A 16,086-nucleotide genomic window follows, 5' to 3' on the forward strand; every position below is an offset into this window, starting at 1 on the left:
GAGAGACTGTTCTCTCATACGATTATTAAAGGGTAGGGTAGGAGAGGGAGAGAGAGGATTATTGTCGATCACTGACATGGCCGCACGAGACACGATAAAACGAAAATAAAAAGGCGATTAAGAGTTGAGGCCAGGAGCGAAGCCGTGTTAGGAGCTGAACCTCACCCACCGGCGACCGACGCCAGCCGCAAACTGGCCATCACAGCCATCCGCAGCACCCTTCTGACCCGGAGACATGTGACCAAAGAGCCACTTCCCCTAGCTGAGCTCATTAACATAATTACACACCGAGTTCATTAAGTTAATTACATACCATATGGTCATCACTCAGCATGTACCTTACCTTAATCAAGTAGTCACTCTCTCTCTCTCTCTTTTTCTCTCTCTGTCACTCTCTCCATCTCCCTCACTCTCTCTCATTCCCTCTCTCCCTCTCCCCCATCTTATTCCCTGTCTCTCTCGCTCTCTCACTCGCTCCCTCTCTCTCACTCCCTCCCTCCCTCTCTCTCTCTCTATCTCTCTCTCTCTCTCGTGAAGTGCACATCTACAGTCATCTGTCTTCGATACAGTAAGAACACTGCCTTTCCCAAAAGCATAAAAGGACAAGAGTGCAGTGCATCACGTCATGTGCTCATAGCAGTACTTTCAATGTTCAGCAAGGGCAAATCTCACACAAGTGCACTGCACATTAGCCTTAAGTCCTGTCTAATTATTACTATTACACATTATTTATAATAAGGCCCATCAAAATTTTTTTGTTTCTGGTACAGCACTACCTGAGAGAAACGTTGATCTGTTGAAGCAGCTGCAACAGATCAGCTGAAAGAGAATTTATTTGAAGCTGAAACCTGGGATGTCATTGAAACCTCACATTCTTGATTTTTGGGAAGCATCAGCAAAATAGGAAAAAAGGGGAGACAGGGACGAGTGTTGCATGCAAAAAATCTGAGGGTGGGGATAAATCCCAGTCCCAAACGGGCTCAGAGAGGTAAAGGTATCCTTTATGAACTCTTACTGGAAGCCACCAATCAAAAAGGGCCATGCAAATGAGGTCACACCACACTTATAGAGAGAGCACCAAGCTTGCCCCCCCTGGCCCCGCCCCCCCTACCTCATACTCCCAGTTCCCGTTCACATAGCAACCACCCGCCTATACCCAAGGCCGGACTGTACCATTAGCAACCCGCCCAGGAGGGGGGGGGGGCGGGGCGGCGAGGGGGGGGGGGTGTGGCCAAGCGAGTGTGTGTTGCTACCTCTCTTTAGGAAAGAAGACGCTCTCTCCACAAACCCTGATGAAGAAAACGAATGAAAGCAAATGTAAGGGAGACGTGAAGGACACTGACGGAGGAGAAGAGGACGAGTTCGGGTTACACGGACATTCCAGAACATTCTCTGAGGCGTTTTTCCAATTCCACAAAAAAATGTACGGGCCCTGGAATGGGTGGGGTGGGGTGGGGGCTGGGGGGTTTTATGTGGGAATTTAATCTAACTGTCCTGCAGATCTGTTCTTTGAAAAAGTTTTTCTTTTCACATGTCTACTCAATGTTTCCAGAATATCTGGGTCATTGGATTTGTCGTCACAATAAGAATCTATAAAATATAAAACCTGCTTAAAGTGAAAAAAGGGGAATATTCCATGTAAAAAAGCTTTATCATACTTTTTATTTTTTTCTCCATACACTCCATAATGTATTTACTAGCATGTATTTGCGTGTGTGTACAACATCACCACTAGAGGGTGCTCTAGCCTTCAATTTCATATGAAAGTTCAACATCAATGGAAAGAATAACTATGATCTTTACCCGTTGCTTTGTGAACAGTGGGGAAAGTGGCTTAGTTGAGGTATAAACTGCCTCTGTTTGTAGGTGCAGTATTTTTCCCAGAAAAAGACTACATGCAATGAGGGAAGAAACACAAACTGCAAGCGAAAATGTCAAACTTACCCCTCGAGAATTTAAATTCAAGGGGAGAAAGTTGCCTTACCTGACTTCTTCTTTCCAATAGGCTCACTGTAAGACAAGCAGAAGCCAAAGAACGTGGTCAGTTCGCTTATCACAATGACAAGACTGTCATCAGTCAAACAACAGAGAAGACAACCACACTAATTCTCAAGATGTACTACACATACAATCTGTCATAGAACAGAGAGGAGGCAAAGAGAACCCCACTTACTCTCAAGATGTACTACACATATGACCAGTCTCAAACTGATGCAAGAAACACTGATGTGTGGAAATAGTGAGTGCAAAATTTGACCCAAAAAAAAAAAAACACCTCGTGAAGGGCCTTGTGAAATGTCTATCAGGGTATTTCCCAAAAATAATCATGCAGAGACAACAAAAGAAGTGCAATCATAAACCAACTGAAAATAGCTGTACAAAGGCCTAACCGAACTGCAGATTACTATAAATGAATATTATAAAATACTAGCCTGCATTAACAATACTTTCACTCAGCACTAATGATCTGAGAACTGAAGTAGGTTAGTCTCTGGCTGTGCTGTGTGTTAGCGTTTGTACAAATGTTTGCGCCGAACGAGGTATGAAATGGTTAAAGTGAAGTGGCTCGTAAAAACTAGGTCGTATATAAACACAAAGCAGCATCTGTTCCGTTTACAAAACAGCAGTCCATCAGTTCCTGCAGTCTGTGCCAATCCAAGGCCTGCATGCCAGCAGGGCTGCTCCCAACTAATGGAGCTCTCCCCTGAAACCTCTGCTGTCTATCTCTCGCTCTCTCTTTCATGTACACTCTCACTCTATCTATCTCTCACTCTCTCTCACTCCCTCTGTATCTCTCTCACATACACTATCTTCTCACTACCTCCCTATCCTTCTCTCACGCATACTAGCTGTCTCTCACACATTCTCTCACTCTACCTCTCACTCTCTCTCACTCCCTCTGTATCTCTCTCACACACACTATCTTCTCACTCTCTCCCTATCTTTCTCTCGCACACTTCATCCTTCTCTCACACATACTATCTGTCCCTCACAAATTCGCTTACATCCCATCTATCTCTCTCTAACAGACTCTCTCACTCCCTCTCCATCTCTCCCTCCCTCTCTTTGTCTCCCACTCACACCATCTTTCTCTCAGTCCCTCTCTATCCCTCTCTGACACACACACTCTCTCTCTCTTGATTGGTTCACACTGTCCTTCATTTGCCTATATTAAAGTTGTGCCCAATCGTGCGAGCCCGGCTCTGTTGGATATGTTCTTCATTTCCCGAGGCCGGGTGATAAATCTCAGTCCATTAAGAGACTGCGGGGGTGGGGGGGGGGGGCAGCCCAAACAATCCCCCCAACCCCCCCCCCCGCCCAAGCCGGAGATCACAGGGATGCAACGTGGCACAGCCATGGGCTGGGCTTTCAGTCAGATTCTCTGCCTCATTGAGCTGTACCTTACTGCACTGGACTTGGGTGCTGGGGGGGGTGGGGGGGGTGGGGGGTAGAGGGGCAGGGCAGGGCAGGGCGAGTGGGGCGGGGCAGGGGCGAATGGGGACGACGACGCTTGGGGGGCCACATGGTGGCACTGATGCCATTCGGTTCAGATTGCCACCTCTAATTGGAACCCGGTCTACACAATATTGTCGCAAGTAGTAGTAACTGATCATTAGTTTTCCTTATGGTTATAATTATATTTAAATATATTATCAATATAATACAATTTCACAAATACAAATTATTGGCACTTTCACATATTTCAACACGTGACACTGCTGTGAACTAGATATATCATGAAAAATTCAAAAATCAAATAAATGTGTAATATATTCTATAATTTCCATAAGGTTTATTAGCAAAGCACATCGGCAGAAGTCGGTCAGGCTAACAGTACTGTATGATTATGAGTCTGAAAAGCGATGCAGCTGCTATCACAGCGTCAAACTGGCCAGACCCACGTGACACCGCAGACGATCACAGTTACCGGAACTGTGTACGCATCACGGGCCAAAATGGCCTCTGTGTTGCTTAATTAGCTCGTATTGGGAAACGAAACAGCTGCACGGGCAGCACGTGTGTTCCTTTATTTTCTGTGCGGAAGAGCCGACCAGAGTAAACCACACATCGCTGCCCCCCCCCCTTCCACCCCCGCCTGAAGGCCTGACCCCCCCCCCCCGCCCCCCCAGCCCGGCAGCCAGTGTCCAGGCCTGCTAACTCTCTCTTCCTGCACTCGGTGTATGAGCTGACATATTTATCGAAAAACGATTTGATTCCCCGAAGAGGTCGAGCCGGTCCTGGCGCGAGGACAAGTGACAAAAGCCCGAAATGCGGAACAGTCCTAATCCAATTTTAATAAAGACAAACCAAGGTCTTTTCTGCAATCCCATTTACCACTCCCCTCGCCCCCCCCCCCCCCCCCCCCCCCCGCCCCCTCGCCCCACCCGCTCTCCCCCGTCCTGAAGCCAGACGCTCGGGGTTTGTCTCAGAACTTAATAGAGAATGTGTCCTTGGCAACGGTCGGATTCTAGCTCCTCCGCTCTCCTCCGCTCTCCGTCCTTTTTGCGGAAGAAGACAGAGAAGAAAAGTTCCGACAGTCCATGACGAGCCTCTCTTTCTTTTCCTCCCCCCCTCCCCCCCCCCACAAATTCCCGTTCCCCAGTTTTCCGTTTTCCGCCGGGCTCTCTGAAGCTCGCGTTTCATCCGCCAAAACCGAAAACCGCGCCCCCCCCGGCCGCTCAACGTTCCGTGACGCCACGTTGCTCCCGGCAACAGTCTCATAAGTCACCCGGTGGGCCCGGCGCTGGAAGAGCGGACCGCGTCAGAACCGCGCGGCTCGGATCGAAGCGGAGATCATCACGACCCGACCCCAGCCGCTAACGAGCTAACATCGGCCGCAGCGCTCAAGAAAAATAAGAAAATTTTCATTTATTTCATTTATTATTATTTTTTAGCGGTTTAAGGGGAAGAAAAAAAGAAAGAAAAAAAACCCAAGTTTCCTCAATGCTTTAACAAGCTTAACGGAAACAGTTGGAAAAGCTCAACACATCCAAGAGCTCCGGAATCTTCCGCGCGCGCAGCTGGTAACAGGGCCGGCCCGAGAGGTGTCGGGTTTAATAGCGTGGTGCCTTTCTCCTCCTCCGACACCTTGAAACCGTTTAAAAAGTGAAGAGAAAAGCAGAAAACACGTGCACAGCCGGAGCCCTGCGACCATGGCAACCCCCCGGCAACCCCCAGCGCTGCGTTCGTACTGCCGAACCGGGCTCTGGTTTAGGAGAGCTTGTAAAAAAAATAAAATAAATAAATCTACCGCCAAACTGCCGTGACGTTCCAAGGCGTGCTGGAGAAAGCCCCATTCAGCGCTGGAGCCCAGGGCCAGGGCACACAGACTGGAGCTGGACGGGGCCCCAAAAACCCCCCCCCCCCCACCCTTGAGAAGCAATGGGAATGCATGCTGTTCAACTGGCTGAGCACCCAAACCTGGGGACGGACGCCTCGTAACCCACCGTTTGGTACCGCGCCCCCCCCCCCCTGCCCCCCCTTCCCCACACCAGTGTGACTTTTGCTGCACAGACAAAAGGTCTCCCCGTTTTCCCCAGGGGGCCTTTCCCCCCCCCCCCCCCCCCAGTTTTTCCGCCAGGCCACAAAATGAAACCAAAAAACACACAAGGGCAAGTCCATGGTAACTGACATTACAACCACAAGATATTTACATGGTTACGTCCAATACTGCTCCATAATAGAGACCGATAGGGCATTTCCTCCTGATATAGGGCATTTCCTCCTGGTGGCTATAAAAGCATGTGTCAGTCTCCATTATGTGGCTGTATGGGGACTTCAGCACACAAGCATCCTGCAGGTGTAACGTCAGTTTCCACGGGCCAGCCCGTAGGTCCCAATCTGCCGCTCGGGGGGGACGTAGGCCCGTCGGCGTGGCGACCGCGTGTTGACATGCTGTAACTGTCAGCTCGTGGTGACGTTAATGCGTGCGGGGACCTTTGTAAAAGCGCCCGCTCGACGCCGGCTGAACTTGTGCAGGCTCAGCGTTTCTCCCCGAGGGGCCGGCTGCACTTTCGATCGCTGCCAAGGCAAGCATGCTTCCTCATTTCAGCCAGGACCGCGAAAAACTCTCACGCTATACTTGATTAGCTTGTAACGGAATGGGTCAATGCAACAAAAAAATATAGCTTAGTTTAAGCACAATCCTGTTCATTTCAGCCTTTTTTTTCTTAATGTACAGCAATTTCAGGGACACCCACTTACCCCCCCTTGAAGTGTAGGCTTTTTTTTCTTCAAAATTCCAAGCCAGTGTTCTAGAACTCCGTTGCTTTCGGTTACCAGCAGTGATTGTGACATCAGCATCAGAATGTTGAGTTCAGAACATTCTAATTGTACAGCATTTATGATGTCACACCTCACAGGGTTTATCTGCATCTGAACCAGTGCTGTGTGTACTACGGATTCCATCTATTTACACAACAGCATATGGAGCACCTTTTCAGGATCCACACTAGATTTGCATGCGCCAGAACACAGAAGTGCGCACACACTCTTCAGGGGGGTTGGGTCTGAACACAGGGGGGCTCACTTACTCTTTAGGGGGGTTGAGGTCTTCGGGCCGGGTCTCGAAGAACACGCGCACTTCCTCACACTGGGAGATGTAGACCGGCAGCTGGATCAGAGCCTGCACACAGAGACATAGGCACTACGTTATAGGACATTACACCACATTACGTAAGATTCCATTGTTTTGTGTTACATTGCATCGCATTACATCACATTATGTCATGTTACATTACATCACATTTCATGCTATGTTACATTATGTTGTGTTACTTTACGTTACATTGCATTCGTTTCGCGGGAGATGAAAGGGCGGACCCCGCTGGGGTTCCTCTTTATCAGCACGGGTAGACAGGAGAAAGGGAACGGGCTCCCCAGAAGCAGATCACACGCTCTGTGAATACAAACACGCTCCAGAAGCTCCGTGCAGCACATGGGGGTGAAGCTAATGCTCAGGCTAATGCTCAGGCTAACGCTCGGGCACAGGGGAGGAGGCTAACGCTCGGGCTAATGCTCGGGTGTCGGGGAGGAGGCTAACACTCAGGCTAACGCTCGGGTGCCGGGGAGGAGGCTAACGCTCAGGCTAACACTCGGGTGCTGGGGAGGAGGCTAACGCTCGGGCTAACGCTCGGGCGCAGGGGAGGAGGCTAACGCTCAGGCCCAGGGAGGAGGCTAACGCTCAGGCCAGGGGAGGAGGCTAACGCTCGGGCTAACACTCGGGTGCTGGGGAGGAGGCTAACGCTCGGGCTAACGCTCGGGCCCAGGGGAGGAGGCTAACGCTCAGGCCCAGGGGAGGAGGCTAACGCTCGGGCCCAGGGGAGGAGGCTAACGCTCGGGCTAACGCTTGGGCCCAGGGGAGGAGGCTAACGCTCGGGCTAACGCTCGGGCCCAGGGGATGAGGCTAACACTCAGGGTAACGCTCTGGCACAGGGGATGAGGCTAACGCTCAGGTGCAGGGGAGGAGGCTAACGCTCAGGCCCAGGGGATGAGGCTAAGGCTCAGGCTAACGCTCTGGCGCAGGGGATGAGGCTAACGCTCAGGTGCAGGGGAGGAGGCTAACGCTCAGGCCCAGGGGAGGAGGCTAACGCTCAGGCCCAGGGGAGGAGGCTAACGCTCAGGCCCAGGGGAGGAGGCTAACGCTCGGGCCCAGGGGAGGAGGCTAACGCTCGGGCTAACACTCAGGCCCAGGGGAGGGGGCTAATGCTCAGGCCCAGGGGAGGAGGCTAACACTCGGGCCCAGGGGAGGAGGCTAACGCTCGGGCTAACGCTCGGGCACAGGGGAGGAGGCTAACACTCGGGCCCAGGGGAGGAGGCTAACGCTCGGGCTAACGCTCAGGCCCAGGGGATGAGGCTAACGCTCGGGCCCAGGGGAGGAGGCTAACACTCAGGCTAACACTCGGGTGCCGGGGAGGAGGCTAACGCTCGGGCCCAGGGGAGGAGGCTAATGCTCGGGCTAACGCTCGGGCCCAGGGGAGGAGGCTAATGCTCGGGCTAACGCTCGGGTGCCGGGGATGAGGCTAACGCTCGGGCCCAGGGGAGGAGGCTAACGCTCGGGCCCAGGTGATGAGGCTAACGCTCAGGCCCAGGGGAGGAGGTTAATGCTCGGGCACAGGGGAGGAGGCTAACACTCGGGCCCAGGGGAGGAGGCTAACGCTCAGGCCCAGGGGAGGAGGCTAACGCTCGGACGCAGCTGTTAAATGTCTCAGTGCCGTTTATCACCGCGGCTGCACATCCTGCCTTTAATAAGGATAAGTGCTGAGGCTCAGTGTCCTTCCGTAAGGACGGAGGCTCCGCCCCCTCCGACTGACTGATGGACGCTCCGCGGCTCGACCGCCATAAAACATGGAGGACAGCGGGGCGAGGTGCCCTTGTCCAACACGCCCGTCCACTTTCGGTTATAAACCGTCCCCCCGTCAGGCGGGGGGGGGCCGTGCCAAGTACTCACGCTAACAACAGTGTGGGAAGCCTGCCACGGGCAGGGTGGGAGGGAGGGCAGAAATAACAGCACACTGTTAGTGGGAGTGCACTATTATGTGTGCGCTGGTTAGAAAACATTTGTTTTAAATGGCTCAAGGTCATAAGGCCTTTCGAACCTTTTTTTAAAAAAATAAATAAATAACAGCTCTCTGTTGGGTGTACACTATTATTATGTGTGTGCTGGTTAAATAAATAAATAAACAGCGCAGGATAAGCATTTTTTTTCTTACTTTTTCATTATAACAAGACAGAAGCTGTGTCTGAGCAGGCAGGAGAAAGCCCCCTCATAGCCCCCCCATACCCCCCCCCCCCCCAGGCAGGAGATAAGAGGCTTTGATGTCGGCGCTGCCCCTGGATCGGGCCCGGCTCCAGCCCCGGGGGGGAAGGGGGGGGGCGAAGACGTTGTCCAGACAACCGCGCTGCCCCCAGATTTATGTCACCTCCCTGGTGACCTCCCCCCGGCTCGTTAGCATTCTCCCAGCAGCCCCGGGGGCGCGGAGGCGCATTACCGCTAAACGCACGCCGCCGCCGCCGCGGCTCCCCCCCGCCGCCCCGCCGGCATTAACCTAATTGTGTGCGCCGGCGGGGAGGACGCCGGGACAGGACCATGAATACAAATACAGTCCCCTTTATCCAGACTGAAGGACAGAGGAGCCCCATCCACCGACAATCACATCAGCAAAGGACCTTTACAGTCTGCATACTAGTGGACGTGAGGTACTGTACGGGCTTTTATAAATATTTAATAGTGACCCAGCTTTGTTAAATGTAAACGATTTGCGCGTGCTATTTTTGGAAAGGGCACGTCGTTTTTTATAAAGCCGTGAGAGAAACAGAAATCGGCAAACAGCCCCTTTCCTTTGAGGTCTCACAGAGGATATGCTGGTGATTTTTTTGCAGCATCTGTTGCTGCCCGAGATCAATCTTGCTTCCGTTCCGCCCCAAATCCTGCCCCGACAGCCACAGAGCACCCAAAACTTGCCTAAAGGAGGCAGCACGGGAAACACCCCCCTCCCCCGCCCCCCCCCCCCCCGCAAAGTTTCATTTCATAAAGTGCCCATGTGAGTTTAATAAGTTAGCTGTAATTCCAGCGGGATTTTAGCTCACATGTTCCCTTTGTAAGACCAGCAGATGCAGGCAGCGAGCAGTCAGACGGCGTTTTAGAAGACAAAGGACGGAGCCGCCTCGTCATTTTGTTTACGCAAGCGCTCTCAGCTGCGGCTGACGTAGAACTCGCTCGCTCCCTTTCCCAGATTTCTGACCGGCCTCAGGTTTCCCCGTGTCCCAGCCGAGGTCTTCCCGAGGTTAGCCGGCCACAAGGCCTGCCCCTCCCTCTGCACCCCCCCACCCCCCCGCCCCCCACCCCCTCCTCCAGAGAGCAAGATAAACACAAGACCGGGACAGAAAGGCGAGCAAGCAAAAAAAAAATGCCCAAATCGTGCTGTTTTTTTTTCTTTTTTAAACCAGAGGGGAAGAACGTGGTCTATTACGAGCCACTTTGTGAATTCCCAAAAAAAAGCAAAACAAAAGGGGGCTTTTAGGTTCAGAGAGCGCTTTTAAAAACAGAGCGGGAGGCGGTCCCGTCCCGTCGTGCTGACGGGGGCTGGCTCAGCACATCTCAGGGCCCTGATCCGATAGAGGCTGAAACGCAGGAGGAACGCGGATTCCTGGCCGTGCTCGTCCGCGGGCGGGGGGCCGAGCCCCCCGATAGGATTTCGTCGAGCAGATGGAAACAGTTTGGCTCGCCGTAAAAAACACACACACGCACAAAAAAAAAAAAACCACGTGCTGAATTCCAGGCTGCCTTAATCAGAAACAGGACGGCTGTAACCGTCCTCGCTGTTGTTTAGCTCCAGGGATGCCACCATTTAAGATCAAAAATGCAATTTTGTCTTAAATGCCAGCCTGTGCCATCTTTCCTCATTAAAATTCTTTTTTGCCACCATTATGAACTTTAAAATTATTCAAAAGCACAAAATAACACAAATGAAAGAATTACGATCAACTGGTTTGACTGGACAGCTCACACTAAGGAAATTTCTGGAGGAGTGCATTTCGATGTCCCCCCTCTAGATCACATCACCACAGGCATTGAGCTTACAAACAGTGGTTCAAGTTAAGGACCATGTTCAAGGCCACAATGGTGGAGCTCCACCAAGGTTTTGAACTAGAAACCATCTGGTAAAAACTGCCCCAACAAAATGTAGGCCGATATCACCCCCAAGACTCAGAAAAGGAGAAGCAGTTGAGTTCAGGAGTCCTTGATCCAGCTTGACCGGACCGGACAGGACTGGGCCGGACCGGACCGGATCAAACCGGACCGAACCGGACTGAACCGGATGGGTTGCGCACTCACCCTGCAGTACTCGTTGATGGGCCTCAGGCGTTTCATGGCCACATCCCTGATGTGACTTCTTCTGAACAGGATCTTCCCTGAAACAGACACAGGAATCAAACGTTAATTAAACAACCAGCGCAATATGAGCATCCGTGTTGTGCACTGCAAGAAAAAAAATCTGTCTTAACAAGTTTTTTAGTTTTGTAATAAGACTTAAAATCCTTATTTTTTCTGTCCAGCAGAAAATATTAGCTTGTTTTAAGTTTCATTTTGCTTGACAATTAAATTTTTTGTACCCCACTGGGTAGTCTTGAAATGAGTAAAACTGTCTCATCTCATCAGCAATCTATTTGCCCTTTTTTTAGCAAAAAAAAAAAGGCACAGAAATAAGATTGTAAGACTAAATATAAGGCTAAAATACTTGTCAAGATGTATTTATTTTGTAGTTTTTGCAGTGTGTCACTGTGAGCTATGGCAGTCCACTCGTCATCCATTCACCGATTCGGACCGTTCAGTTTTTCACACAACAGCTGCTTACGCAGAATACATCCAACAACTCCCACCCATACCACCCAAAGACGGGAGAGAGAGCTTGAGGTAAACTTTACAATTCATTACCGTCCAATCGGCAGGTGCCCTTGCCTGGGACGTTTGAACAATCACAGGCGACGCCCTGGGGGTCACGGCCAAGCCAATATAAATTCCCCGGCAGTGATCTCATTATTACAGTATTAGCTGTGCTGCTAAGTCAAGGTTAGCTTCCGGGGGGGGGTGGGTTGGGGGGGCGGCTTGTTTGCCAAACTGTCCGGCTTCCAGTTCTCACACAGCAGGTGCCATGGAGGGGGAAGAAGACGCTGTTTCTCGTACCTCAGACCGCCTTTAAATTGGCATTTGAACCCCCCGGTTGGCGTGAGCTCACCCACCGCGGTTATTCCCCCATAGTCCTCTGATTCATTCAGCCTGCGTTACTGGGAAGAGTCTTTACTGACTGAGCCATTCAAGAGCACTTCCCCCATGCAACACAGCAGAAACTACCACACAGAAATAGAGAATGACGTTATTTTTATTTTTTTTGGGGGGGGCGGGGGGAATTACAAGTTCCCATTTATCATGCATTAATCAAAAAATATCCCTTCCTAAAGTTGACAAGAATTGTTGCAATATTGCTTTTTTTTAGGGAAAAAAAACACAAGTTCTGCTAAGCACTGCAGGTTCAATGAGGAAGAGGCTGAACAAAATATCAAACCAAAATCTTTCGGTTTAGCGTTCAGATTTTTAATTGTTTGTTACTCGTTAATGCAACCTGTTAGTTCTTAAAAACCAGAGGAGGGACGTCCAGGGGTCAGACAGTAAAGGTCCTGTCATGCAGGCTTCTAGCTTCCAAGTAGTCCACGATTCAGTTGTTTTCCTCTGATTAACATAAAAACATAACTGCTTAGCTAGGCAATCCATAAACATTTCAGCGGGCCAGATATTCTCATAGCAGACGAGGGACTTACATTCTCCTCAGTGATTATTGATTCCACCCTGAGAATGAACAAATAACCTAATTAAATATCTGTGAAGGAAACGGGACTGATGTTTCCCTTGGCGTTGCTGACTGAGAGGCAATTCGGGGGACTGGTCATTATGAAGGATAAAGGTGATATGAGGCGATATCTTATTCATGACAGAACCTTGAGCCGGCTGATAGCAAAATATAGCTAGCCTAGCCACTCAACGAGTGGACTTTACTCAGAAGTTATTAAAGACAGACAGACCAAAGTCCCCATATAATAAATAAATATGGGTAAGTATGGGCTGTGTTCCTTACAGGAATCTTAGAAGCTCAACTGGCAGGCCACTCACCTCCTGAGCCACGGACACAACAACGTGAGAACGAACGCAATCCGGGTTCCAAAAAGCCCTTAATCTTTTATGACGTTCAGGAAACTCGAGGGCCATCTGTGATTTTCCGGCTGTTTCAACCTCTCGGGCTGGGCTGTCTGTCCTCACCAGGGCTGGAGAGCTGGGTGTAAAACTACACCCTGAGTGCAGCACTGACCCGGCCCGGAGACAGAGCCAGGCGTAGCAGCCACGGCTTAAAGGACACCCCCTCTTCAAAGGGGCTCACGCAGCCTGTGGGAACGATGCCGGCTCCCACGTCTCGGACAGAATGCAAGGCAGCCGTATCATTCATGGGGGGGTGCAGGATCTTGTTGCTCATTCTACCCAACCCCCTCCCCCCCCCCCACTCTCACGCCCCCCCCCCAACCCCCAGCAACAGCCACATTACGATGAAATTGCTTAAAACCTTTTTTTTAATTTTAAACACCTATAGTTCCAGATGTTCCAGAGCAAGAGGGTCTGCTAAGACCTCCCGTCCCACATTACAAAGAGGATTTAATTTCCTTCACATCGCTCACCACCACCGCCACTGCTGACTCAGGCTGGCCGGGTAGGGGAACGAGGGGAAGGGGGGGGGGGGGGGGGGAGGGGTGGGCGACAGGGACTGACCCAAAATTGGGTCTGCGTAGCCCAGCCCAGCCCCGTTACCGAAAACCGCCCATACGAAGAACAGTCACCTTAGAATGTCCCATAAACCTCAGCTGGCACTGCCTTTTCCCCCACACAGCTGTGCCGACGCAAACACAGCACGTCTGCTGCTCATATAAGGGAAACAAAAGGAATGCTGGCGGCTGGCCGGTCGGGTCTGGCCGGTCGGGCCTGGCCGTCCCGCCTCGCCGCCTGATCCAGACTCTGGGAGCTACGGATGAATTTAAAAAAAAACGCCTCGTAGTTTCACGTACGGGAAACCGCTCGGTCAGGGAGGGAACGAGGGAGGGAAGGAGGGAGGGAACGAGGGAGGGAAGGAGCTCGGTTTGACCTGGGAAGGTGGTGGTGGGGGTGGGGGGGGGGGAGGGGTCACAGGACTGAAAAGTGCTGAACGAACAGACGCTCACATATACGCCCACGGGACAGACCGGGTCACAGAAAAGTTCTGAATGTTCCGGAAAAACGCAGCGCTACACACTTTTCACTCCTCAGCACAGCGGATACAGCGATCTGGCAGGCCTTACGAAACTCACGAAAATTAAGCTATGAATAATTAAGAAACCACTTTCATATTCAAATAAAAATTCTAACTGTACACTCAAAAGGTCTTTGCCTTTTGACAGATTATATAAAAAAAAGAACCAGAACTTTTTAATGGTCCCTTTTCATTTTGGCTCAGGCTTTCCAGGTTTTCCCAGGTAAAAAGGAACGCTCTTTGCACACTGTGCTCTTTCACATAAAATAAACAAAACAACCAAACTAAAAATATAAAATGTCAGCATGTAGACCTGAACTGGCACCGCAGACTGCCTGGCAACACAGTAACTCTCCATCTGCAGTGAACCAATCAGCTTACAGTACCGAGTTACAGTACAGTACTGACTTTATCTGCAGTAAGGGGGGGGGACATTGGTTCTGCACCAATCAGCTTACAGCTCTAACTAAGGGTGGGAAAGTTCAGTCGAGAAAACAAACGCACGCCAGTAAATACTAAAACGTTTAGAAAATAAAACGTAATCGGAAAATCAGATGTAAGTTTCCCCCCGCAAAATCTTTCAAGAATAAATGAAACAGGTCAAAGTATGTTAAACAGCAGATAGCCGTGCCCGGTTACGGTTCAAAACAAGCGAAGGACAGATCGGTTTGAAATCGATACGAGCAGCGGGTTTCAATCCAGGAACCCCCAACCAGGCTCAAATCATTTAAAAAAAGGGCTACGTTTAATATGTATATACAAAACATTTTCGCCAAATCTAAATATAGTTATTGCATAGTCTGGTCAGGGACCCCCCCACAGTATCTCCAAACACCCCCTGTTGAAAATCCAGGGTTGAGAGAAAATGGGGGGGGGGCTAACGTGGAGTACTGATTACCTACAGCACTGAGTTTATTTTCATAAAGGGGGGGGGGGGTGTAAAGCCCTTCTCTCAACACCCCCTCTCTGAAAGCCTCTGCTACCCAGGAAACAGGCTAATTCTGCCCTCTCAGCGCTCAGCTGAACACACTTCCACCTTTTTTAAAAGCTGATGAAATCATCCAGACATGCTGTAAAAATCCTTTTCCAGGGCAGCCTTGAGACTTCACAGTGAGCTGCCACAGAAAGAATGCCAGCAAGTTAACCCATTCGCTGCTCCGAAATACGTAAACCAAGTTAAAAAAAAGATCAGATTAAGGTTATTTTGAGACTTCAATTTGTACTTCACCTAATAACGCAGCAAACCAATGAGAAACAGCGCAGTGCAACACAGGACATCTCACAAAGACCCACAAACACACCGCAAGATGGCAGGTACACCTGGCAATAAAAATAAAACCCAAACTAACAGCTACAGTCCGGCCTTTTCCATTAAGGTACATCTGCCATCACTTAATTCACTCGACTGTTTACAAAGAGAGCTGATAAAGGAGGGAAAGAATGGGATGAAGAGGCAGAACGGAGCAGCCCAGCGTTCGCTAATTACAGGGGCCTCTGCTCAAATCGCTCACCGGCTGCTGACTCATTACCTTACAGCCACTTGTTAAACTGTTGTGAAAAGAGCAGGTACGTGCTCAGCACATAGCAATCGCGGGCAGTTTTCTGTTTTATAAGGCGAGGTAAATACTTCTGTCTGAAAATTCCATTTAAGAGCAAGACAAACAGGTTGAGCTTAAAACAAACAAAGACTAATGAGGGAAACGAGGTAAAAACTAGTACTCTTCTCATCACGCACGCAGGCACGCACACACGCACACACGTACACACACACGCACACAGACACACACACATACACAAACAAAAAAACATGTACACACACAGAAACACACAGACACACACACACACACAAGTACACATACTCTACACATACTGTTTAAACACACACAATACACATTTACACATACACATATACACACACAAACATACACACACACATTGCAAATACGTAATTTCCATTTTAGGTAAAGGTCAAAGGAAAAGCAGCTTTTGATGGGAGCCTGAACCCCTATGAACCCCTAAATGAGTCATGAACCCCTAAATGGGTGGAACTATCAATAATTCACCATCTTGAGCCAATAAAGTGTTCTGCAAGGAAGACCTAAGTCTTTGGAAGGGTTCGCCCACATAAGTAATCGACAACACACAATGTTTCCAACGACCACAGGATCCTGAAAACTCTTTCTCATCAGTGGATGTAGCCTGCAATCCCCCTTGAAATATTAATGCCATTGATTGCTTTCTTTCAAAAAACCGAACA

The 16,086-nt window shown here is 50.1% G+C and overlaps 1 protein-coding gene across 3 annotated transcripts in view; it reads right to left on the minus strand.

Annotated features, from left to right (window-relative positions):
• sh3pxd2b (SH3 and PX domains 2B) overlaps positions 1-16,086 on the minus strand; it is a 49,291-nt gene that overhangs the window by 8,792 nt on the left and 24,413 nt on the right. For 2 of the 3 annotated variants that reach the window (XM_064349851.1, XM_064349850.1), the window contains exons 4-6: positions 10,838-10,914; positions 6,534-6,625; positions 1,985-2,010 (exon numbers count right to left, since the gene is read on the minus strand). In XM_064349851.1, the coding sequence (XP_064205921.1) occupies positions 1,985-2,010; positions 6,534-6,625; positions 10,838-10,914 (195 nt within the window). Of the gene's footprint in view, positions 1-1,253; positions 1,290-1,984; positions 2,011-6,533; positions 6,626-10,837; positions 10,915-16,086 lie in introns of all 3 variants that reach the window. The other variant, XM_064349849.1, reaches the window with a different exon arrangement.

This window comes from Anguilla rostrata, chromosome 9, assembly GCF_018555375.3.
Source record: "Anguilla rostrata isolate EN2019 chromosome 9, ASM1855537v3, whole genome shotgun sequence".
NCBI classification, from domain to species: Eukaryota; Metazoa; Chordata; class Actinopteri; order Anguilliformes; family Anguillidae; genus Anguilla; species Anguilla rostrata.